Below are 26,936 nucleotides of genomic sequence, written 5' to 3' on the forward strand. Positions count from 1 at the left end.
CTTGGTACTGAAATTAGCCGCTCTATTAAATGAGAGGTAAAAGATGAGAGCTGAAACAAGCGGAACGTTCCCCGCAGCGAGGCAGAGGCTCAACATCAACAACTCCGACATGACGAAACAGGGATTTTTCCAGCGCGTTACAAAGCAGTGACAAAGCCCCGACCTCATCAACACGTCTTCAAATCTGTCATCAGCTCAAAACAAGAGGGTTCAGTCTCTCTGTCTCACACACACACACACACACACACAAACGTTGCCATTGGAGCACTGGTGTACAAATGAGGACATTCCTGCCGCCCTGAGTGTAGTTTTAAGTGCCAGATCCTGCCGGGTGAACACGGGGAATAACAGAGTGAGCAGGTGTGGAATGCCAGCTATGACAGGCACACACACGTACATCGGCTCCATGTTGCAAACCCAAACACCTCATAATGACAGGTGCTGGACCCTGGGGTGCTGCCTGGAGGGCCCCCCCAAACATCGACTTTTTTTTTTAGGCATATGTGCCCCCCCCCCTCCAAAGCTGAACTTGAAAAGTTGCAATGTGGAGTGAGACAGAGAAAGGTTTCTGTTTTTGCAGGAGACAACAGGGAGAAAACGCATGTGACCAAACAACAGCTGAACCACAAGTCAACTGCTGGTTGTGAAGAAAACACAAACACACGGCTTTGGAGTGAATGAAAGGTTTATTTGAAAGGCACATTTAGTTCATGAGAACCAAAATGTTCAACACACAACTGTCCATGAGAAGAATACAAAATATGGCTTCAAATCTGATATTCGATGTAGGCCACAACAAAACATTAAACATAATTACGGTCACATCATGATATTTCTAAGGTTTTAAATCATGAAGGCACAAGTCAGGACACAGATTCTGGATTTGGTATCAGACAAACAAAACTAGCTTGTAACTGTAACAGCAGTGATACATTCATTAGTTTGCATGTAAACCAGCCACCACCTGCGTGGGAGCAACTCAGAGAGATGAATGTGTTGTACCAAAATGTAAAATTCCCACAGCCGTCTACTGCAGACGTGGGACACCTCGCTTGAAATTAAGGAAACCCCCCAGAAATATCATAAAATATGAGAACATTGTAATGAAATAAAGCAGAGAAAAACAGGAAATGTGTTATTTAACACAGCAAATGACATCTATTAAACGAGTGAGGGTATTTTATAGCTCCTCTGCTGCACAATTTCCTGGGGTAAACACTGAAATGTGATTACAGGCTGGATATATTTCCTCACATAAAATAGAATACTTAAAAATATCTTAAAACTGACTTAAAATAACGAGTGCAACTTGTAACGTGGTGATTTAAGAGTTAGGAGTATAGAGGTGTAAGAAAAAAGACGTAAATACCATAAAAAGGCTTTTTGTGTGTGCATCAGCAACTTAGTTAATAAATACACAAAAGCTTAAGATGCACATAAAATCTGTGGCACCACTGGGGGACATTTGAGTCGCTTGTTTTCCACAAAAGAATAAAACATAAAAAAAATGTCAAAATGGTTTGAAGACTTCAGTAACTTTTCCAAACAGAGAAAATCTTTGGCTTTATCACACAAATGTGCAAACACAGCATGAGTTTGTAATCTGCGTTTGTATTTTTTGTGCGTTTTCTTTAGAACATGTTCCTGTGAAGGAAGCGTAATGAAAACCTGTCAGACGTGCGCTGGGTGGATGGATTTTACGATGCACACATGGAGCTGAAGATCTTAAAAACAGCAGAGAGCCTGAGCCACAAACAAGCTGATGAACCGAGTGCAGCCTCACAGACTGGAGGCCTGGCAGCGGGCGCATGTAGTAAACCGTAGGAAACTCCAGGGAGAAAATAAAGCCTCATGAAACAGGTTATATAAACATTAACTACCTATAACGTCAGCGCTGTGAAATGACCGGAATGGTAGAATCTTTTTTATTAATGTATATGTGTTAATACCGATATGGTTATCATTAAGTGGAGCATGCTCAGAAGAGCCCGGTGATCTCCTCTGTGACCGGGTCCAGGTCGATGTCGTAGAAACAGGGTCGGGTTGGCAGGCCGGGCATCGTGCTCATCTGAGGAACAAGAAGAAAAGCAGCAGGTGAAAACTTTTGTAGTGACTTCATAAGAAGGTAAGATCACAATCTACATAATAACAGCAGCTCATGTGGAAGGCTTGACCACAACACAGCTGTTCTGGACCACGCAGACGAGAATCCATTACGATCTGGTGTCTAAACTTTGGGAAATGAGACAGAATAAAATCAACGTGCACGGGGCTCAATGACTATAATCTGGACTCGTGTAACTCCAGAGACACGGACCTTCGACGTGTTGACAACCTCCACTTTAGAAGTGATGAATTCAGCGGCGGACAGTGGCTGCTTTGTTCTCAATGACATCACGATATCGATAACAAAAGGCTGCCTCACAGGGACGAGGCTAAATGAAGGAGGTGTGTGCAGACATAGCGGTAAGAGCAGCTACCGTAACCGCGGATCAAGATCAGTGGCCGGAAGAAAAGAGGCTATGCAGACGCTCAGGGAGTTTTTAAGAATCACACTTTTGATTTGTCAAATATGTAGAAATAAGAAGCTGCGTTTTATATACGAAAAGGTGAAAGAATTAAAAAGGTAAATGATAGAAATGTTACTCGATGCACAAGTTGACTAACATAAATTAAATATAGGTAGAGAGAGAGAGTGTGTGTGTGTGTGTGTGTGTGTGTGTGTGTGTGTGTGTGTGTGTGTGTGTGTGTGTGTGTGTGTGTGTGTGTGTGTGTGTGTGTGTGTGTGAGAGATAATGTTGGAACCCTGTCACAATAGCCAGCTGACAGGCCGCTCCTGTCCGTGAGAGAGGAGTTTTTCAAGAGATTGATTCACAAAGAACAAAAACAAACATCTGACGGGGGAAATTCTCCCTAATGAAATTTGTGACATGACCATTAGAAAGCATGTGAATGGACACTAAACCAAGTCCAGTCAACAACAGCTTGACAGGCCGGATGTTGACAGCGTTTGCTCTGAGGAACACGGCAACTGAAGGTTTTTGTCACGTGCCAAAAGAAACGTATCGCAGATCTCGGTAAAAAAGTGTAGTCCGCTCGCTGCATTTGATCAAAAGCAACTGTGTGACCCATAAAAACACTTTGCCCAGTCAGATCGTCCAGTCCGAGCTGAAAAACGAAATCGTGCAGCTCATTAGGCATTCTTTGCATGCCTCCTTCCTTCTGACCCGGGGCCAGTTTTATGGGCCCATTAGTGGAAACGAGACAGGAGTAAGTGACCGGACAATTTCCTGTCTGCGGAAACGTAACTGTGTGAGTACATGAAGGGACAGAGCAGGGAGTACGTGCGACACAATCTGACAGAGCTGATGCTATCTGCTATCTGCTCATTGTAGGCTGGTGTGATGTCAGCTGGGACGGTTACATGACGCTGTCCTGACCACGTCCATCAAAAGGCTTTAACCACATGAGTCAGTGTGAGAGGACTTACAGGACATCAGTATGACTGCATCACGTTGTTTTCTCATGGAACATATTGAGTGCAAAGTGATGTAAGTGCAGTTTAAAAGTTAAATACAAATTTGAGAGGAGTGTATTTATATCGCGCTTTTCTTATCAACCACTCCCTTTTATGTACAAGTCCCATTCACCCGTTACACATTCACACAGCACTTCTTTGTGCAGCACTGGTTCTATCACTGTCGACAAGGGACAATTTGGGATCCTGTATGTTGTCGAAAGGACACTCAATGCAGACAGGAGGAGGTGGGCATCAAACCACCGACCTTCTGGTTAGTGGACGACCCTCTCTACCTCCTGAGCCGACAGTGTGAGCAGGATACAACAACTAGTGTTAAAGCCAATCACAGTTATGTCCAGCAGTTAAATTTGAAAAAAAATAAATTCTAAAGAATTTTCAATTAAGCATTTTTAAACACAACCTGAGTCAATATTTTAATATCCCAAGTCTCAACCTCTGCAGGTGTCAGATGTTGCTGCAGTGATCTGAGGTGTCCATCATGTACCTGGAGACTTTACTTCACCAGCATCCAGACTCACAAGATGTTACTGACTGTGAAGACAATCCATCAAAGTTTTCAAAGCAACAGAAGATGCACTGTTCTGCCCGTCCTCCTCCTCTTGAGCCTGAGAACAAGTTGGCAATCGCAGAAACACGTAGCCCTCTGTGGCTAAAGTTGGAAACTCCACTCTGCCAAATAAGTCCTCGCATTATACCCAAACACAATGTGCCTTTGTCAGGGGAAACCCCGGAGGGGACGATGGAGCTGGATTTCTAACCCCCTCGGACTTTATTGGAGAAAAGTCTCCGTCAACAATCAGGACAATTGCTCAAGAGGATTGTGGAGATTGTGAAACTGAATTCACGAGCCAACACTTGGGCCATTTAGGATTATTGAACCGTTGGAGGGAGGGAAGTGAAGGCGTTACTGTAAGTGTGAAATTTAAATGACATTAATTTAAAAGTCAAAGTGATGCTGCTTATGTCGACTATCATCAGGGGATGAATGGTTCAGTGACAGGAAAAGTGGAGCTGCAGTGAAGAGACTCACCTGTGAGAGCACGATGGACATCCCAGTGAAAACTACAAGGGCATGGAGTAATAACTCAGGAGCAACCCGGCTCTGCCAAGCGCCCAGCAATCCCCTTGTGAAACCGTGTTTATCAGATATGAATTTTTATTTGGATCTGCACCAAATCGCACAAACCCATAAGTATCAGTCCACTAAATATTTCAGATTTTGTTTTCCATCAAGTTCCATGAATTATTCTCTGAGAAATTTATGGAAAAAAACCTGGATCGGCCACATGATCAGGATCTGCACCAAAATGTAATGGGTTCTTCCCTGGGTCATGTCCCACCCCTCCACAAACATTTCATGGAAACCAGTGGGGAAAGTTTTGCTCAGTCCTGCTAATAACACGAAAACACAACGTCCTCGGCCAAACAACAGAAAATGGTTAGAGTGAACTGTGGTCAGGGCAAATATAAGGTGATGCATATACGGAATAAAAACATATTAATGAGATGTAAAGATTAGGATGAGGTTGAGACGGGAGCTTTATTTCTCAGATTTAAATGTGAACTGAGCTCGATGGACTAACTGAGGCCAAATAAATGAGGCTCTACTTTCATCTCGTGTATGTTTTCTTTCACATACAATCAGTCCTGTAACCATCTTGTTAAACATTAACCAGTTTAAACCATGGTGAATGTCGAGGGAGCTGTTTTAATATATCTGAACTGGTTTGTGTTTAATGGTGCATTGCTGTTTGCTCTGGCGGGATATGAACTCTACAGAGATGTTTTGTTTTTGCCTGCGACCCCTCCCTCACATATCTGAAGAGTGACATCAGCCCCTTCCTGATTCTTTACCCTGTAAAGACCCTTAACCCTCATCCAATGCCCCCCCCGCCCCAATACTGACGCCCCTCATCGCCTCAGGAGTTTTACTGGTGAGATCTTTCTGCTTCTTCCGAGTCAACTGTGACCTGAGGGTCTGTTGCCAGTTATGATCAAATGAAATAACAATGGTCTCCACAGTCAGAGAGAAAAGAAGTACACTAACAACAGTGTGCTCACTCTATAAATACAAAAAAGTCTAAAAGTACTAGATAAAAAAAACAAGGGATTATCATCAAAATATAATTTCCTCAGTTTTGGTAACTTATTATTTTACTCCAACTCCTGCTGCATGTTTGAAACTATTCATAATCTTGCAGCCCCTCCGGGAAGATACCTGCCTATTACATCATTATTATTATGAAGTACGATGCTGAGGTTTTCTGCCCATATTCCATTGGGTTTATCTACTTTTGTTCGGGGCATTAACTTGTGGCATTTTGTCTATTTAATCGTTCAACTATTCCAAAAATGGTCTGGCTGGAGACAGACAAACAGGGGCCCACCTGGACACAGGGTGGGACTGCACCCTCTCTCTAACTTTAACAATTCAATCAGTGGATCAGTCTGGCAGACAGGGGCTAAGCCAAAGAGTTCAAAGAACTATTTGGAGACTCCCTTTGGGTTACGAGTCACAGTTCAAGGGTCATCAGCGTGCCAGTGGCTCCGCGGGCCACTGCAGATCAAAGACATGGCGGGGATGCTGGACAGACGCCACCCCAAGACACTGCCACCCCTTCCCAGCATGCCCGGCGTTTGACACCTAGGCCTCTGCCTATCAAAGCCCATCCCCCAGGGCACACTGGTGAAACAGCGGGACGCAAAACGCTCAGGAAGCCGCTTCCTTCCTGCCCAGCCCTTCATCAACCGAGAGGCTCCAGCAAATCAGCTCTAACCAGCTCAATGAGAGAGGAGAGAATTCAGCTTCTCCTGGTGCGGCTCAACCCCACAACAACAAACAAAATCAACATGAACTACAGTGCAGATTGGGCTGTACATTAACTTTTTTTAGTACAGCTGAGCTCCTGCCCTCGTCCCTGAGTGATCAAAGTGAGCAGCAGGAGATTCCAGTGCTGGAGCTGGATGCTACAGTAACAAGGTGAAGGAAGGGCGCTGGGTTGTAAAATGAGATTCAGTGTCTTGGGCAGTAAATAGTCATTTGGAGTTTTGACACCTGGTCACCGAGCTACACAAACAAACATGTTTTGAACTACAGACTGTGAATGATGGACGACACGTGATAGTGAAGTAAAGCTGCTGGATCAAAGTCCCAATAGTGAGTAAGTCTCAATATCATCATCACCACTTTGATAAGACCTACACCATACATTACAGAAACCGTCTTTGGAAAGAGTTTATTTAACAGACCACACAAAAAAGTACCCATGTCCCATCTGCTAACATGGAGGAGGTGGGGTTTATGACCTATACTACAGCCAGCCACCAGTGGGCGATCAACGTGATATGGGTTTACTTTTAGGGAGCTGTCATGCCGTCCATCTTTATAACAGTCTATGGCTTTGAGCACCCTTGTCAACCGTAGTGATACTGAGACTTTGATTGATTATTGAAGAAATATATGGGGCAAGAAAGAATTAAAAACTGTATGCTGTATATGCAAGTACTTATAGACCTGTGACCTATAAGGCACAATCAATGAAGTTAGCATTAGTCTGCTGTTTCTGTTTCTGACCACGTACCGTTCCCACCAGTGGGTAGATGAAGCCGGCCCCGATGCTGGCACGAACTTCTCTGATTGGCAGAACAAATCCCGTGGGTGCCCCCTTCTTGTCGGGCATGTGGGACAGGGACAGGTGGGTCTTGGCCATGCAGATGGGCAACGCACCGTAGCCCTGGTTCAAGGAAATAGAAAATGTAATGCATTAATGTGTATGTGAGTGTGAGTGGGAGAGAAAGTGAAACACAAATAGAGAAAGGAGATGAGCTGCATGACTTCTGTCTGGAGCCACTTTTACAACTTTATACACACAAGCTTGTTACGGTGCAAACACTCAAAGTGACTAAACGAGGGATCCTCTTAACGGCAATGTAGCCGGATCTCAGGCTCGTGTTGGAGCAGCAGCATTGATCTCACCTGTTGATTGTAGTAATCGATCTTGGCTTCAGCTGCTGGAGACAGCTCGATATCGTCCGCTCCGTACACTCTCTGGGCGATTGTTCTGATCTTCTCTGCTATCGGCATCTACGTGACAGAGGTGAAAACACATCAGCACTCGGGTCAAAGAGAATAATCTCTCTCGCGCTTGAAAAAAAAAAAAAAGGCAAAAGGTAAGAATCTGATCAACTGCTTCAAAGTGTATGAACACACAGATCTCAATACCCAGATTCGTAGAATATTTTCTTATAAATTAGAAATATAAAAAATGCCAGTTTCTGCAACGTTAATGACTGTGAATGAACGCCCCTAGGTCCTTCCCTTGCCCGTACCCCAGCCATACACCATGTTCGGTGAAAATTAGTACAGTACCCTTTGCATATTCCTGCTGACAAAACAAAACACTAAAGAAATACAGTAAAAACATGACCTCCTTGGCAGAGGTAGTAATTAACTAATTTGACTGCATTAATTTAATCAGTCCTTGGCCTATTGTACGCCAATTGTTGGGACTCGTGGTATCCAGGCACATGCACACTGCAAATAAGTGCACACAAAGACACACACAAACACATGTCAGTGTAACAGAATAAGTTAATTTAAGTCACAACTTCCCAAACTCACTAACTCAAACCAGCTGATGTTTTTTTTGTTTGTTTTTTATCCTCACAGTCTCTGGCTTTGCTCCTTAAGATACCATCATCATTTACTGCAAACAGAGAGTGACCGACACAGGAAAGGGAAAGGATCAGGGATAACGACGGCTGCCTGTCATACAACTTGAATAAAGACATCAAACAAGATGATGTGTGTTTCATTACACGGCTCTCACCTCTCTGTCGTACAGGAACTGGAAGTTGCTGGGTCTGCTGGCAGCTTCGTTCACAGCGTGGGCCAGCTCCAGAGACCCTCGCCCGCCCTGCGCCCAGTGGTGACATGGCACGGCATCAGACGCGCCGCACTCTTTCGCAATCTGACACACGAGGTCAATCTCTGCCTGGGTGTCTGTCCTGAGGGATCACCACAGGGGAAATGTGAGCAGTGGCCATGACAACAAAGTACGTATTTACGTACAAAAATAATTAGATGGAGAATCATATCACTACTGCTAAGGCCAATGAATAAGTTAATAACTGCATGTTCCTCACTTGAAGACGTTGAGCCCCACCACGACCGGTATCCCAAACAGACGTGCGATCTGGATCTGCTTTCTGAGATTGCTATGGCAACCGCCTGCAACCAGACTCAGATTCTGGAGAAGGACACAGAGGAAGAGGAACAGAGTGAGGTCAAAAGGGGAAGTCTGCATCATTATAAGTCAATTTAAAAGATCTATAAAACGCACTATTCCTGGCTGCACACCAAATATATGAACCATCATAATAAAACAGATGATTCATGTAGCTTCAGGGTTTCTCCCGTTTAATAACTTACAGCAAGATTGATTTAGGTGAAGATATGAAGTGTGTGTGTCTTCCCTCTAGATATATCACATCTCTACTGCCCAGCTATATTTATCCCCTTAAAATAAATACAAGTTCCTATTATGTTGAACACACACAACATCAACAATTCCTTAGTGTAGTGAATGAGATAAAACCCCGGCACCGAAAGGCTCAAATTGAGGCTTTTTTCTTTCCCTGCCGAGTAGTAGTAAATGGATATTTTTTGATGGGCATGACAGGAAATCTGTACTTCCTGTGTAAGCTTAGTTTAAATGGCCTCATTTCCTTCTCACCCATTTAGGTGGAGTTATCCAAACTAATAGCAGTTAAATCAGAATCTATGCCAATCACCTTGTTAGCAATTACATTTTACATAAAGAAAATACATATATTGTTAGTATTAGGAGTCATTATACTTGGTGTGGTTATGTATTACAGGATAGAATACGACTGTGGTACTACTGTAATTTGAGCGGTTTTTCAGTAATTCTCATGTTGTGTGCAAGTGCGTTCAGAACTCAAGTTACTTCCAAGAACATTAACAGCCTATTCTTTGAGCTACTCCGTGTTTCAACAAAAATAATGCAATCTTGCACTGTGTGTGTGTGTGTGTGTGTGTGTGTGTGTGTGTGTGTGTGTGTGTGTGTGTGTGTGTGTGTGTGTGTGTGTGTGTGTGTGTGTGTGTGTGTGTGTGTGTGTGTGCAGCCTGTGCAGCCCGCAGGCTCAGAGCAGTAAGGCAATACAGATCCCATAAATTCATTTCCCTGGCTCTGTTTTCCCTCAGTACTTCTGGTTCTCGTTACAGGCCTCACAATTAACTTATGCTCATACGGCTTCATTATTTACTCAGCTGAAGCTGCCTGAGAAACCAGTCATTCTATCCAAATATGGACACACACACACACACACACACACCATAAGAATCCCACCTCCACTCTGCTAAAGCCCACATATCCGGAAACCACAGAACCACATGCAAAGGTTCTATTTGTGCTTTTAATCGAATGACTGCTCGTAACCCTGTTAATGGGCCATGGACTGTATGTATGCATTCGGGTGGGGGATTAAATGTTGGTAAGCTGGAGGCTCGTAGCAGATGGATCTTCTTTCACTGCATCACACACAGAACCAAACAATGACTCGTTTCCCTAGTTTTCCACACATTCGGCCTGAGGGACAATCACAGTATAAACTCTAGGGCCCACATCAAGACATTTATGTTTCTGCAAAACTTTGTGTTCCTTATAAAGTTGTCTTATATATATATATATATATATATATATATATATATATATATATATATATATATATATATATATATATATATATATATATATATATATATGTGTGTGTGTGTGTGTATGTGCACTCGCTTGTATCTATTAAAACAGCTCATACCTCATCAATGTACTCTTGAGGAAGAGGTGCACCCGCTGACACCTGAAAACACACAAACACATCACATATTAACACACCTCAGTATTTTATATGGATACAATTTTCTATATTGTTTTATTCTTTTGTATATATTTATTTGCCTTGGTCCTAATTTCCCATGAAAAAGCCAGTGAATGCTGCTTATCCTGATGAATGTCCCAGACATTAATACCAAGAAATTCTAAGTAGATTTTCATAATTATTTTAATCATGGGAATGTGGGTCAATCAAATTTGAATCTTGTTATAGAGAACTGATGTTTTCATGGCTTGGTCCTACTTTTTTTCAACATTTCCAAAGAAGAGCCGGTGGTTACTACTATTTCCTTCTCGTGAACGGGATGCTGAGTAACAGTAAAATACAAAGAAATTCTAAGCAGATTTCCATAATCTTATTAATTACAAACATGTGGGTCAATCAAATAGATTTCAAAACAAATTGGAACACTCTCGTGAGTTATCAGAAATGTTTTCATGCCACCACATGTCCTTCATGTATTTATTTATTCTGTGTGTTGTTCCCTGTGTGTATGTGGAGGGGCGGCAGGTGATCCTACATGCTGGAAAACTAGCTGAAAACAGCTGAATGGCTCTTAGTCAATCATCTCTTAAAAGCCATGAAACCTTGCCGTGTGTGGAGAGCAATGTATACTTTAAATGGATACGCACAGAGATAACTTTCAGAGACTACGTAAACGGGTTAATTGAGTTCTATTGAGTTTCAGCTCCTTAAAAACACCTTTTTTTTCCTGACCTTTACCAGCATGTTACCGTTCATGAGGGGTGGCTGTGATCGCGTAAACAACATGTATCACATGTGAGTTTAATGGCTGATCTACTACATTCCAATATGTCAGAGATAATGTGAGTGCCTACGTTATTACACGTGAAGAATTACAGAAACCTGGCATTGAAATATTCACAAGAAGGAGAGGTGGCTGTTAAAGTTGTTGCCACGGATACATGTCACTGTTTTGACAAGGGCTGCAAGTAATTGATTAATCAATCGGTAATCGACATCTAAACTCATCCCCAACTATTCGGATAATTGATTCATCGTTTTGAGGGTTTTTATTTAATGAAAAGAGTTAAAAATTCTCTGATTTCAGCTTCTTAAATGGGAGTTCTTTCTGGTTCGTCACTTTCTATCGTCACTTCAGAGTAATCGATAGTCGAAATAATGGTTAATTGCAGTCCTCGTGTTGGTTAGAGTGTATTAAGCTAACAGTGATGTGTTCACTTACATTAGGACCGCCTCCGTGCATCTTCAGCGCTCGGACGGTTGCAACCAGCACCACCACATTAGGCCTCAAACCCGACGCCCGACATTTGATGTTGAAGAATTTCTCCATCCCGATGTCTGCTCCAAAACCAGCTTCAGTCACTGTGAGGACACAGAGGAAATTACACATTGATAAATCTAGAGAGTTTACTACCATCGACAGAACGACCTGATCAGAATCATCTTTCTACTCGTTTCCTCTCCACTACTTAATTTATGTTGATCATAATGTTTGCTTGAATTAAATCAGAATACAACTTCATACACATGTGGGCTCAGTTCACGGACCTCGTGGGAATAAGAAGTGAGTGTGACTGTGTTTCCTTGTGAGCAGTAACGCTGGATTGAGTCATGGGTTCAGCGTGAGGGCCTCAGATACGAACAGACCCACACACACACACCTCTTGAACCGGCTCCAAACAAAGCAAATAGTCCACCTGCAGTGACGGCCTTGTTAAGATAAGACTTCCTGTTACTGTAGTTATGTGTGTGGCACCATTGTGCTGCAACACACGCTACTGGCCAAAGCTTCAATTTCAGAGGAAGACGAAGGTTTGTTTCACACCTCAGGTTTTGTAGTGAGGTTTTAACAACTCGTGGCTATAGGGCAAAAAAGGATGGACTTCCAATTTCTCTTCTGAGACAACTCCGGTGCTTTTTTGGTGTGTGAAAATCCAAAATGAGTGATGGGACATTCACGTGAATTGAATTCTGTTTCTACCTGACAGTCGGTATTTACTACCCTTACAGTCCAGTTCAATATCAAGCCTTATGAACTCTTGATGACCACCAGGGAAGAACAATAAAGTCAAGTGCAGGAGACTTTCTGTCAGACAGGGGAATAAAGTTTGTTTAGGTATTTGTTCATGAGTCCATATGATGTAGATGTATGAGTTAAATCCTAAATGGCACTAAAATGCAAGATTGGATCCTTTCGGCTTTGGAATAGACCAAATTAACCACAACTCCTTGTATGTGAACAGGCGAGTTAGAAACTAGGGCTTTTTGTAATACTTTTAAAATAATAAACTAGTACAAAGACTGAATGTGAAGGATAAGAACTCCACTTTCAATGTTAAAAACAACCTAAAATACTAAACATGCCCTAAAACTGCATGTGGTAACCTTAAGACCAATAAAAACCATCAAAAATACTGTGTGCATGAACCACTATTCAGTTTTAAGCCTCAAAACTGAGTTATGGCTTTAAATATTGGCCAAAACAAGCATTTAAAAAAAAAGACAGTGCTGTCACAGTGTCACAATGGAGTTGACCTTTAGATTTTGTTTGATTGTGAAAAATGTCATTACTTCAATGTATAATTCGATTACACATTTGTCTGAAAAGTTCAACTTTGACCTCCAAAATCCAATCAGTTCGTCCTTCCCGCCACGACTGTCGTCAGTCAAGATGATGCTCAACGATAAAACAAGGCGTATTTTTAGAGGAAAGAAAATTAAATGATACTCAAAATAGTTGCATAAGAAGGGAGACAATGTTAGGGGCTGTCAGCCAATGTTGAGTGTCCATATCACCATTTATTATTATAATAACGCTCTATTAGCTAATATCTCACTAGAGCATCTGTTGCTGGTCCAGACCCTCCCTCCACTTCCTGTGGGCCATTTTCATTTGTCAGGCCGTCCTGCACGTCTGTCTCTCCTGGTGAAAGGTGTGTGTTTTTGTGCGTGGGCAGTCATTTATAGAACATAACAACAAACAGCTAACTCTCTCAACATGTAATTTAATTGTATTAAAGGACGCGAGGAAATGTGATCAGGACGCATGTCCGGAGGCAAATTAATGTGACGAATTATGTGCATGTCCTTTACATGCTTGTGTGAGCGCGGAGATTTTACAGTAAATTCCCAATTTATCTGGAACAGTTAAGCTGTCAGTGCTCAGGAAATGATTTGTGTTGCTTCCTTTGAGATAGAAGATCTATTTTGTTTTTTGATTATCGATAAAAAAATCAAATCAACTCAGATTGTATTGGATAAATTGTTCTCAAATACATTCACTAAGAAGAGATGTGAGGTAGAAAGGGACAGGGAATGGAAAAGAGATAAAAAGCTAAAATTAAATTTGAGGGATGGGAAATTTCTTAAGAGAAAAGAAAAAGAGGAAGAACAATTGTAGTACAACCAGTGCAGTGTCTGTTATAAACCTGCCTGTTGGAAATGGGCTGTTTGTTTAGCCTGTGGTAAAGTGCCTTGAGATTATGCATGTTGTGGTTTGTCACTACACAAATAAAACTGAAAATGAAATGAATGTAAATGACAATATTAACGTCAAGCAGAATGCATTGGCTGCATCACCTCCAAACTTAAAACCTGCAGGCATGAAACTCAACAATAGGTTGGGTCACGGACAGAATTGAGTGTTTCTCATTAGTGCCACTAGAGTATTTCTGAGAAGTCACACCTCAGATACATCGGAGCAAATCAACTTCAGAGACAAAAGGAATGAAAACAAAAAGAGACGGCTAATGAGAAACGACAGCAAATACGACGAGCCCCCTCCACGTTACACTGGCAGGAGAGTGACCACAGAGGATGTCATAAGGAAACACTCGCAAGCTTCCTGTTCTGTGCGACAACCTTTAACAGGCCAGAGAGCGAGAGGGGAAGAAAAGGTCGATGTTGTTGTGAACGGGGCCAAAGAGAGAGAGAGAGAGAGAGAGAGAAAGAGAGAGACAGAGAGAGAGAGACAGAGACAGAGAGCGAGCTGGGTGGTGTCAGAGCAGTGGTATCAGTACCCTGGCCAATAAAAACACTGGAAAATAGGCTATATCAACACCATCATCTACTTCCTTTCAAACAATAAACTGTGCTGTGTGGGGCTCAAACTAATAATTATTGTTATTATGGATTTATCTGTTGGTTGTTTTCTCAATAAATCGAGGGGTTTGGAAAACAAAAATATTCAGTTTACAATTACAAACCAACAAAAGCAGAAAAGAAAAAAAAAACAGAAATACAAGTTAAAGCTGTAGCTGAAGAAAGCTGCGAAGGCTGAAAATATTTTACATCATCATCTGTCAGCGGTCACTTCTCTTAAAAAAGCCCAAATGATTTGTCGCTGTAGTTTAATGAGGCTTTGCCGTCAGGGAAATCTCACATCTCATTTGTGTTCAATACCCCAGACTGTAAACGATACAGGAATCCCTCACATCTGGCACGATGAAATTACACCCCCCCCCCTACAAAATTTCGACATTTTAAGAGCAGATTCCAAAGTGACTTGAAAAACCGTCACTGTAATACTGAGCATGATGAAGCACAGGCCCTGAGTATTTTCATACGCTGCCTCGGTGAGTTCACTGAGAGTTCACGTTCTTCCTTTGCCACATGAGAGGAAGGTTTGGAGATAATTAAACTCAACCGTATATTAACTCAAGACATTGTGGTGTGGTCGTATAAAGATTTCAAAAGAAAGATCCCAGTTTTTATTAAAGCTTTTTGTAGTTTTTGGTTTTCACTTTCACATCCATTCATATAATAACATTAAACTCAAGTCAATGGTTGAAATGAGATCTGTGAAATGCAGTGACATGCTAACATTGGGTGTTTGCTGTTCGTGTGCCTGTTAGAAGGTAGTGTGCATAGTTTCCTGTTGGGAACAAGACTGATGAGACCAGTGAGAGTGAATAAAAACTGTAATAAAGCTGCAAGCAGTAAAACAAAATTGTTTCTACCCACAGCTGAGGGGGACCTGCAGGGTCTGGTGGTCGGATAAGACACTTACACCATGATTTGTAGGCAGAGTATATTGAAGGAAACTAATTTTGTACATATTTGCTTGAGCATTTAGAGTATATAGAAGATTATCAAATATAAGGGACACTCCCAAAATGTCAAGTGTCACTTCCGTCTTATGTCTAATCAAAGTAGTTTAGTTAATCTAGTGATGTTGTTGAGTGTTTTTAACCCTGTCTGATAAGTTCATGTCATTCTGTGCCAAAATCAGTAATAACTTCCACTTGATGATGAAACTCGATAATTTAAAAATACACAGATTGTGTTTGCTGTTTAGTTGTTATTCTTTATAGTGATTCCAGTGCGAGGGAGGTAATGTTTGTAGCATCAGGGAAAAGAGCTGAGGGGAGGCTGTGGGAAAGTGAAGGGGTGAGGCGGGGGGTACATGCATCCCAGCTGCTCAGGGAGGAAGAGGAGGGAGGTTGAGTTCCTGGCATACCTGAGGCTCAGGTAACAAACACACAGACGAGGGAGGGAGTGAGATGGACAGATGGAAAACAAGTGGGGTGGAGGTCTAGAAAGCGCATTCGAGCCTCCGCGCTCCCAGATGACAGCTTGTCTTAATTAGTTACCCTTGTTGACCCGTTATTGTCCTTAGTCAAAATAAAATGTCTCAAATACACATAAATACAAGTCTCGAGGAGAGTAGCACGTACATCAAATGCACCACAAGCCCCACAAACTTGCACACGCATGCATTCCAAACATATTTCTATTGCCAAAGTCAATAAGAGGGTGGGAGAGCAGGGTGATGGATGGACAGATAAAAGTGGAAATACTCAAGTATGCTTTGACATTGAGGGGATTAGTGTGGTTTACTCTAAAGCATTCCAGGCACACTTAAGATTATCAATCTGCTTCCTTCCCCTCTCTCTTGTGTTATTTAATGTAACCTCTCCAGCGGTTTCCTAGAAAGTTACGCAGGAGCAGGACACCAGAGCGGTGGACGACCCGAGGCAGGTAGAACGGAGCCAGAACCAGGAGTAAGACAAATGTAGGCTAAAGGTCACAAAGCAGAGGAACAAGCTGAAATTCACGACTGTCGTAAAATGTATATTATCATTGAATCGGCTCAGGAAGCTTAAATCCCTCCACATCTGGGCCTCGGCAGTTAACATCTTGTTGTCTGTCACTGCCAAGAGGTTTCGAGGTTGTGCATCTGCCTTTGCTCGTGTGTGTGTGTGATCTGTATGCACAGGCGGAGTGTTCTCACCCACAAAGCCGTCCTGTCCGACCAGCTTCAAAGCCAGCTTGTCTGCCAACACCGAGGAGTTGCCATGGGCGATGTTGGCAAAAGGCCCGGCGTGGACAAACACTGGAGTACCCTGCAACCAGACGAGGGGCACACAAACATACAGGAGGAGTTGAGAAAACAGTGTCGCCCACAGCAACTTCTTCAACCAAGTTTAAATAAGGACTAACCAGCTCTTTCATACTAAATGCGACGTCTTTCAGTCAAACGTCCAGGATAAATATTTACGTGTGGATGCACTTTGGCTGGTACCGTGTTTGTCTAAACAGTAGGCACAAGTGAAGAGGTACTCGACTGGCACGCCAGCCCGACTGTGGGCCAGGCTTCCTCCCCCTGCTGATTTGAATTACTCACTAAAGACTGAACACACAAACTACAAGAGCACTTCAAGTGCACGTTTTCTGTATATATTACACACACACACAATTACTTTCAGTTGATATTTACAAAGATTTAAAAACAGAAACACAACCAGGAGACAATGGAAAATGCAATACATGTAATAAAGATGCCATATACACGATGTAAACATGAAATGCCTAACTAAAAAAAAAGGTTTTGACAGTTTTAATGTTTACTACTGGGCAGGTGTAAGAGACCAGTTCTGGGTCAGAAGTATGTTGAACTAAACCTTGATTGTAACATATAAATGAGACTTTCTGCAATTTGTGTGCAATACTGACTTAAATATCACAATAGATGAAATAGCATTGGTGGAAATAGTTTCTGTAATTGAACCAGAGAGACAGAAATGTGCTCGGCTATGGAGGTAAAACTGGAGGTGAATCATAATGTGTTGCTTGGGACACATCCTAAATATTGTTTGGTCTGAGTCTTTAGAGAGAAGCCAAGGTTTGTCTTACACTTGTTGCTTGGAATCATACATTGCAATAAGAGAAATGGGCAAAATTTGCCTCATAATGTGGAAAATGTATTTTCCTCTCAAGAATTTAAATAAGTTAGTTGTGTCTTTACATTTATACTTTCACATGCCAAGTTATATGTACTGTGCACCTTGAGTTATGTATATAATAAAAATACTGTTGCAAAAACAGATAGAGACAGGAAACGGGGTGAGAGAGAAGGGGAGAGAGTATTTACACAGTTAATGGTCCGGCCAGGCAGAAGTCGAACCGGGGACCTGCTGCTCAAGGAGTAAGCGCCCATGTGTTATGTGTCCTATAACTATTCAGTTGTCAGGTCGCAACGACTGTATGTGTTGGTTCTTCTCCAAACTGTTTCCGCTGCTCAGACTCTCGGCTGCTGTTATCTAACAGACAGGAGATCTGTTCTTAAAAAGGTTTGCAGGCAACAACTGTGAATTATTCAAAGATATTTTTGCAGGGTGCCTCCAACGCACACGAGGCAAGGCATCAAAGAACACAGGCACCGAGGGATGATTTACTCTTCAAGGTCACAATCCTTGTGAGGGAGAATTACTGAGAAATCTGGTCAAGATGAAAAACGGTGGACAGCCAACTGACCCATTGTTACACTGCCTGCAAATTCCTTGAGAAGGAGGAAAGGGGAAGGATGGGAAGGCCTTTCACAATTTTCTAAGCTTTTGTTTGCATACTTCTCCCTCCGCCTGTATAAACAACCTCCCTCTTGGGGGAGTAAATCAACTATTAAACAAGGCCCTGACAAACGCTGCCACTACTCTATTTGTCTTTGCAAATAGTGGTAGAGACTACAGCGGCATCGAACTGCACGAAGACGAAGAGGAAAAGGAAGAGGAGGTGAGGGCAACACAGTTTGATGACAAAAACTCCCATTCAATAACCTTTTTTCCCCTATTCCTCAATGTATGACACCACACACACGTCATACATTGCGTGGATTTCCATGTGTGTTTGCAACGACTGAACTTTAACTCGACCCCGCTCACACTTTTCACACTTTCCACATCTGTGCACGAGGGAAAGCGATTCAGGAAACAAACGAGCGACAACAGGGTGATGACAGTGGAAATAAACGAGAAGTCCAACGTATCACCTCTTCGGTTTAGTGGACAAGCGGATTGTATGATGAGTAGGAAGGGAGACGAACAATAACAGGAAGATTCACTATATCCTCTTCCTGTGGATCACTCGTACTGTCCACTACGGCAGCAGCAGGAGAGAACCACGCTAATGAAATATTCCCAGCTGAGATTTTTAGAGAGCTGGAAAGGCCGGAAGTCACAGGGTAGACTATCAAGGCTTTTACTCGCCCGCCTTCCTTCTGTGGAACTCCACGTAGACAGGAAGTTTGAAAAATGCACGGAACGACTGTAGACGTGGGTTCAGAAACTACCGCTTTTTCCTCATGTACTTTTTGTCTCCTGCCTCATCTGAGAGATCACAGGAATGTACACGCTCTCGCAGACAAACACACAACGTCTGCATCGCATCTGTCTGTATTCAACACACACACACACACAAACACACCATCCCAAGCGAAGAGGGCACAAAGAGAACGGGCGGTCAAGCTCAACGGAAAGTTCTCATGGAGCTCTTGGGGCCCCCGCTCGGTTCCCGATACCAGCTCCCTGACCAAAATCACAGGAAACCCACACAGGAAACAGTTTCACACAACAGCACTGCAGCGCTTCCTCCGAAAAAACAAAGTAACCAAATCTCTGCTGAATGCTCCACTCCACCACCACCCCTCCCTTTCTACACCCATGAAAACACCCAATGTGGGACAGTGTGTGTTTGTGTTACCCGCCCGATCCCGCCATGTAATCAAGCTTTCTGTTCGAAACCAACAAAGAGCAAACAAACACAAAATAGCTCGACAACAACAAAGGAAAGTCGAAGCTGTTATCAGAGGCTTGACTGCAAACATTGTGTGGAGTATAAACTTCAGTGACTGACTAACGGTTTGGGAATCACTGTCATTTTCCATGTAGACTAAGTGATAAGCTTTATCCAAGATTGTTTTTACCATTTACACAAATTCTACACATAAATATCTAATTTGGTTCATTTGATCAACGCGTAAAATAGATTCTCGATTAATCATGTAGTCCATACAATGTCAGAAAATCACAAAAATCTCCACCAGTCTCCCGAGAAGGTGAAGCAGTGTCTCGTATTAGACATTAAGTTTAATTTAAGGGGAAAATAAACAACAAATATTACAAAAGTTCAATATTTAACAACATAATGCATATACAATGTGAAAACACAGTGTAGTACTTTTATCTTAATATAACTTTGGGCCATATCGACAGCCGTAGTATAAGATTTCCTAATAGTTGTATGAAAACGTTTTTTTTGTTTTATAAAATCCAAGAATTCATTTGTATTTATAGCAATTTTAAGACAAGAGAAGATACAACTTTATTGATCCACACACCGGGGAAACTCAGTTGTTACAGCAGCAGGCAAGTTAGAAAGAGGTAGACAAAAGAATACAAAATAATAAAAAATAAAATTTAAATTTAAATACATAATATTCACCATTAAGAGTAGTGGTTTGTGTAGACATGTTTTAGAGTTAATCGCAGAGGCACACAATGTAATTTAAAACCGTTTGTACATAAATATAAGGTCATATTGTGATGTAAAAATATTCCCAGCTGAGAGATTGTGTTAAAATGGTGATTATTTTTCTATCAGTCATATTTATGCCTGAAGACGAGCACAGGGGGATGGATTATTTTCAAGGTCACATTCTCATCCCTTCCTGATGTTAGTTAATGAGACATTAGTCTGTAAACTCGGTGCTTCCATTAAACAGACTCCTGCAGCAACAGAGATGATCAGTGTGTCGTCAGTGTGTTTAATCTCCACTCCCCTCCATTTCTCCAGGGTTGGGAGTTTTCTCCGTAGTACAGGGACAGTTTAGGGTCGCTTGTGTGCCTGTGTGATCGCATGTCCATTCATGTTATGGCAATGTCTCAAAATCCAAATGAGAAGCAGATGCTGCGAGAGGCAGTGTTATGGCATAAGTCGTCACACCCATAACTGATAGTTGTGTAAGTGGGGACCGAGTGGCCTCCACCGAGAGCTCCACCTGCCCTCTGCTAAACTGCTATTAAGATAAAGAGCCATGGGAGGAAAAGGTCAATCTATCATCCTTTCTTAAAAGCGCCCACTGGAGCACTCTGCTCTTTTCTCTGACAGCAGAGGTAGGTTTAGTGCACGCTTCCCCTCTCCCCGCGGACCCTCAGCCTATTTCTTCAACGAGATATTCATCAGAAGACGCTACGTTGAGCCGGATAACGACTATTTAAGTGGGGTTATGTGGGTGCCTCACCTCAAGGGTCTGCATCAGGGTGGGCTTAATGGCATCTTTCATTAACACCGCCAGTGCTCCGCTCACACCCTGACAGGGAGGAAGAAAGAAATATGAGAGACGAGAACAGATTATTGGGATTCAGATGTAAATTTTTACCTCAATCATACAAACAACTGATGCTGACGTAAAGAAATAGTTCTTTAAATGATAAATAGCACGACAGTAACACAGAGAGTAAGATTTGCTTCAAAATGTGCCCCGTCATCAATCTGGACTCACTAACACACATATACTGTAGTGTACACACAGCTCTACACCATATTCCCCCTGGGTCTGGCTCTGCAGGTGTGGTCATGTTTTTGCATCCTGACCAACCGGACTAATGTAACTTTATAGGGGATCCTCCCGTGCGGCTCTGAAACAACACAGTTGGGCTGCAGCTTTCGGTTGTAAAACCGCAGCCAGCTGAGCCCATAGATCTGGGTCTGGTGAGGGGTGCGAAGAGGCCTGGCTAACGTCTTCGTCACAGGTTACACCTAGACGAGACGTTGTTTTGAAAGGGGGAAGTGGGGCTGCAGTGTGTTTGGGACAAAAGTGGGAAATGAGGACATTTGTAGGTGAAAAGTCTGACAGAAAACAGCAGATAGTAGAGTTAATAACGGCAATGAGGAGTTTTTCTACACGTCAACCACCCTGCCTGTGTCCCTAGGATAAAAAAGAAATGCACTCACCACATTGAAAACCGAGAAATGTTGCAGGTCATACATTAAAAACGTTTTCTGTATTTGTAGCAATGTTAATTATTATTTATTTAGTGTTTCTTTCTAATAAATGTAAGTTGCATGTTGTCAAAAAGGTTGAAGATGTTTTCATTCACTTTGTTTAGTAAATTGTCTCAGGATCAATAAAGTATATGTATCTATCTATCTATCTATCTATCTTATCAACCTCTCACAGCGATCCATCCATCTTATCTATCTTTTGTATCTATCCATCATTTCTATCTTTCATATCCATCCATGTATCTTTTGTATCTCTCATCTGACCATATTTCCTTCTTTCGTATCTATCCATCCATCTATCTATTCTTCCATCATATCAATCTTTCATATCCATCCATCTATCTTTTGTCTCTCATATATCCATCCATCCATATTTCATATCCATCTATCTATCCATCTATCTATCTAGTCTATCTTTCGTATCAATCCATCATCTTCAGTTGCAGTTCTCTCTGCCAACAGACCTTTAATATCAAACGCTTTAGAGGGCGGTCGATCTCAAACAGCTCTTTCCTCAATGGGTTGGATAAATTCCCGCCAGAAAACACTAAGCTTTCACTTTAAAAAATCCAATAGTCAAAGCCTGACACTCCCAATCTGCAAACTCCTTTCTGTATCTTAGTGTAACTGAGTTAAGAAACATCGAGAGGCAAAACTGAAGCTGTCTGAATATCTTCAGTGTAGAAATTCTGACATGTATTGATGACGGGGCAAACTGTGACACGGCCAGAGTTGAAATTCCCACACTCCCTGAGAGAAAGGACTACACAGTAACACACACCAGGTCCTCTGTGGTGACGGGCCGCCCTGAGCGACTGGTCCCCACCACCATGCATGCCAGTCTGTTTCTCATGTCCTCCAGGCTGTCTGCCAGAGCCAGGATGGCCATGATCTCACTGGCCACCGCGATGTCGAACCCAGTCTGCAGTGCGAGAAAAGAATAATCAAACAAAATTTAAACAACAGAAACAAATAAAGTGAAATTCATGCAGTTTCACGGATGTTTTGAAAGTGAAATCATGTGTAAGTTTGCACCTATGACGCAAAACGATCTCTTTCAAACTAAAATATATTTGACACCATTTTGATAAGTGACAATTTAAAAGGAAAAATAGCTTTGAAAGTGTCTCACTCGTCTTGAGACCACAGTGTTGTAGGGATCACAGTGTCAATAAAAAAATCTACAATTGCCCCCAGTGACTGGCAGACAAGAGATCCAGACATCAAAGTCACCAGCTTTATCACATGAGCATGAGAAAAAGTCAAATGACCATGGCCTGGTTTCAAAATGATGATTTTGTAGAAAAATAATTAAACTATCATCTTGTTTAGCTCATTTTTGAGGGGACTTTCTGTATTGATTTCTGTGAAACTGAGCGCAAACTTGAAGACGGAGAGAAAGGAGAGAAAATGAGTGAATGGGAAGAGCATGGAAAACCAAAGACGTCTCCATTCCGTGGCCAAAGACAGAATCATAACTTAAACCACATCAATCCACTAAAGAACACAACATTGCTATTCCCACTCCCAGTGATAATACCCTGAGGGGCTATAGTGTATCCAGCACTGGAGGAGGGTGGGGGGGGCCAGGAATGAAAGGCAAACAGAGTGGACGAACTGATGGCGGTAAATGTAAGCATATGCTGAACCCGCTTAGAGGTTGCTCCAGGTGTGTGTGTGTGTGTGTGGGCGGGTCGTTTTTCTGCTTCTTTAAACATTTGCTTTCACTTACACCAGCTTGCTTCCAATTGAGGTAAAGTGTATATTTACAGGATTTCATTTAGCAGTCATTACTACAGACATACGGGTGAAATACTTCTGGAATTCATCGTGGTCAAAGAAGGAAACGGTGGAGAGTGTGTGTGTGTGTGTGTGTGTGTGTGTGTGTGTGTGTGTGTGTGTGTGTGTGTGTGTGTGTGTGTGTGTGTATGAGTAGGTTTTTAGACATCATTACTGTAAAACTACATAATGATAATATTCCACCCATGTAAATGACACCCAGCAGCAAAGCCTCTGCAGTGATGTCACTGTCGGTAACAGTTTTCAGACATGAGCTCCGGTGAATGTCCGCACAGTTTGTCTTTAACGAATGAAGAAAGCAGGAGATTGTCCAACCGGCGTCTGTCCATATCGCCAAAAGCTCTTGAATCTTGTTGTCTTTCCATAGTTCATCCTGAGATATGCATTTTCTTTTCCTGCTGTATTCTCACATTAGCCCCATCTGAGATTCACCTCTCCGGATAATTTCAGGAGATTGTCTGGGGTTCAGTGCACGTCTGAATCCAGCTTGTGAGTGAGCATCATAACTTGTGGGTGCGTCAGTCCAAAAAACACAAAACCAAGACAGCAGGTGCCAGAATATTTCAAAAGAAATGTCATAAATTCAGAGGAATCGGGATTGTAAAGGCATTAAAGCTACATACCTCTCTGATCTGTCCTTTTTCAGTGCTCGCCTGTCCAATTGTGATCTTCCTCAAGAAACGGTCGTTTGTATCAAGAACTGGAAAATCAGGACAAAAAGACATTTTAAGTTCTTGCCAAACATCTGGTAAAATATCAGATTTTAAAGGTTTATGACTTGTCTGTCATTGATGTTGCGCCAGTTTTCATGCTCAGGGAAAACTTCCATAATATCAATGACAGAAAAGACACATACGTTTTTAATAAAATAGTAAATATAATTTGTTCTGACCCCTTAGACACAGAAGATTTATGCCTCTACAGCCCGGATCAAATATCACATATTCTCAGGCTTCCACACATAAAAATCCTAACAACTGACAAAAAGAGAAATTGTTATCTCTTATTGTGAGTAGGTGTTGACACAGTGAAAGCACTTTAAAAGTTTCTTCACTCAGCGCTTCGCCTGCTCTCTGATAAAATGTCTAGAGAGCAGTTGTTCTGTTTGCAGTAGTTACGACTGGCAAGGAAACCACAGCAGTCTTCCCTTATTTTCTCATGCTGGTTTGATGTAATGGAAGGGAAAATGAAAAAAACATGGTTTGTGTCACGAGCGCACAGACACGCCGGTCACACCCACGAAACATTAGGTGGTAAATCTGTTTTTAATCTCCAGGGTTTCGTCTCTGGAGAATCCCCCCGTGGAGCTGCTGGAGTAAATACCACATCAGTCATAGCAGCACAGGGCAGGTTGTTCTAACAACTTTAAACCCACACAGCTTCCACAGAGGAAGATAATCCCTCTCATATTATACACACATTTATCATCCTCAGACTAATGCCTGCAACACTCCTACATAAGACGTGTTCATTCGATATGAAGGACAGACAGAGTTGTCATCAATGATTTTCACTGATGAGGATTCAAGTTACAGTTTCAGAAAGAAAGCTGCAACCAGCATCACCACAGACAAAGAAAACAAACCAGTCCAAACAGGCAGGTTTACAGTTTAACAGCCTGTACTAATAAAGACTGATTTATTAAAAAAAAGGAAAGTACTTTTAATTCAGCACTGCATCTGCTGACATTCCTCAGAAAAATCATCTTTATGGGCCATGGGATGTTTGTCAAGACATCTATTTAAATTAGATTTGTGTCATAACCATTATATTGGTTTTGACCAGTAAGATTCTATGATTGCAGAAACTTTTACAAAATGTTACACTGACATTTTCAAATCACTGTCCAATGAAAGCAGCTTTGCGATGGTCAGTTTGCACCTGTGTATTTGATACTGCCAACACCATATAACATCACATTGCCTGATAAGTCAACATGATCACTGCATCCCCCCCCAATATCAAGGTGAAAATCTACAGTCCATATATTTCCCACATTTAAACTCTGTTTTTTTGTCTTCATTTTGAGTTTAAGGGGAAAGGTGGTGAAGAGACGAACTGAAATTCAACTGTATTTCCCTTAAGTTGTGTTAAGTCCTACACTTGTAGATATACCTCTCTGCCAGGTGATCTTGGAAGGGTCAAGGTCCAGACGGACAAAGGCGCTAACTTCCTGTGGTGTAAGAGACGCTGGGTCTGTTGAGTTGATGCCAAGACGCTGGAATTGAAGAGAGAAGAAAGATCAAAGAACTTGGAAACTTGGAAAAGTTACATTTTTTGGTTTCGGCTCTTCGTGTCACCAGATTTTGATCCAAGCTATGGCACTAATGCTAGATACAGCAATTCATTGATATATTGAGATAAATGAATAATTTCTATAATTATACTCAAAGTAGCAGTACACTTCTGAATATGTCCACATTAGCTGGATGCACGGCATCAACCAAGCAGTTAAAAAACAAATCCAGACTAAATTACTATGAAGCCATCAGGTTCAAAAGGTTTGCTGAGAGAGCTCTTACTATTTCTCTCTCACTCCGTCCATTAAGAGCAATAAATATTTTATAGTCCTATTAAGTTCTCATTCCACAGACCTTTATCCAACAGGACGGACAAACACGGAGGTGACTCAGGTTAAAACTTCTCCTTTCTATCTCCACAACATCTGTCATTTGTATTTTAATATTTAAAAATGTACATCATGCGACATTAAGAATAAATAAAATAGCAGTAGCCATATTAGTGATAAAAACAGACAAGATTATTGTATTATAAACAAATATTTGGAGAACACGTCATGAGGGAGGAGGTAACTATAGACAGGCTCACTGAGGTCCCCTAGTGGACAGACGCATATTCTCTAAACAAGAACTGAACAACAACCTCGTGGGTTAGAAGCTGTGATTGACACTAGTGATTTTGTTCAGACTTACACGAAGCCTGGAGATCTGAATGGGTGAAAACCGTCTGACTCCATTCACTGACGGGACCAGTCGATTAAACAGAGCCTTAGAGGTACAAGACAACATTATGGTACAATATTGTGAAGTACATGTATTTAAAAAGGTACATTTAAAGTGCCTTGGGGGGAGATTAGGTTAAGGTCCTGAGTAGAAAGAATCACAGCGAACACACAATACAAAAAGGGATTTCACAGATACAGAGCTGTCTCTGACATGTCCACATAATAAGATTGTAGTATGTATACAAAGGGAGGTTCAGTTTCTGAAGTTCTGTGTGCGAATGGGCTGAAAAGTTATTGCTGAGTCACCTTGTCTGATTGCGTCGCCTCGTGGAGCATCCTGGCATCGATGGCTGCTGCCACCAGGTTGTTGGCAGCTGTGATGGCGTGAATGTCACCAGTCAGATGGAGGTTGAACTGGAGGATGAAATAAGAGGGGAAGAAAGGAGAAAA

General features: G+C 42.0%; 1 protein-coding gene across 1 annotated transcript in view; it reads right to left on the bottom strand.

Annotated features, from left to right (window-relative positions):
• Window positions 1–667: 667 nt before the first annotated feature.
• mthfd1l (methylenetetrahydrofolate dehydrogenase (NADP+ dependent) 1 like) overlaps window positions 668–26,936 on the bottom strand; it is a 35,353-nt gene continuing 9,084 nt past the window's right edge. The window contains exons 14-27 of the mRNA XM_034579176.1: window positions 26,793–26,900; window positions 26,455–26,529; window positions 25,637–25,739; window positions 24,145–24,221; window positions 22,503–22,643; window positions 20,958–21,026; window positions 16,674–16,785; window positions 11,664–11,803; window positions 10,382–10,423; window positions 8,687–8,790; window positions 8,371–8,548; window positions 7,518–7,625; window positions 7,123–7,275; window positions 668–2,068 (exon numbers count right to left, since the gene is read on the bottom strand). Coding sequence (XP_034435067.1) covers window positions 1,979–2,068; window positions 7,123–7,275; window positions 7,518–7,625; window positions 8,371–8,548; window positions 8,687–8,790; window positions 10,382–10,423; window positions 11,664–11,803; window positions 16,674–16,785; window positions 20,958–21,026; window positions 22,503–22,643; window positions 24,145–24,221; window positions 25,637–25,739; window positions 26,455–26,529; window positions 26,793–26,900 — 1,500 coding nt within the window. The 3' untranslated portion in view covers window positions 668–1,978. The remainder of the gene's footprint in view (window positions 2,069–7,122; window positions 7,276–7,517; window positions 7,626–8,370; window positions 8,549–8,686; window positions 8,791–10,381; window positions 10,424–11,663; window positions 11,804–16,673; window positions 16,786–20,957; window positions 21,027–22,502; window positions 22,644–24,144; window positions 24,222–25,636; window positions 25,740–26,454; window positions 26,530–26,792; window positions 26,901–26,936) is intronic.

This window comes from Hippoglossus hippoglossus, chromosome 24 (genome assembly GCF_009819705.1).
Source record: "Hippoglossus hippoglossus isolate fHipHip1 chromosome 24, fHipHip1.pri, whole genome shotgun sequence".
Taxonomy (NCBI): Eukaryota; Metazoa; Chordata; class Actinopteri; order Pleuronectiformes; family Pleuronectidae; genus Hippoglossus; species Hippoglossus hippoglossus.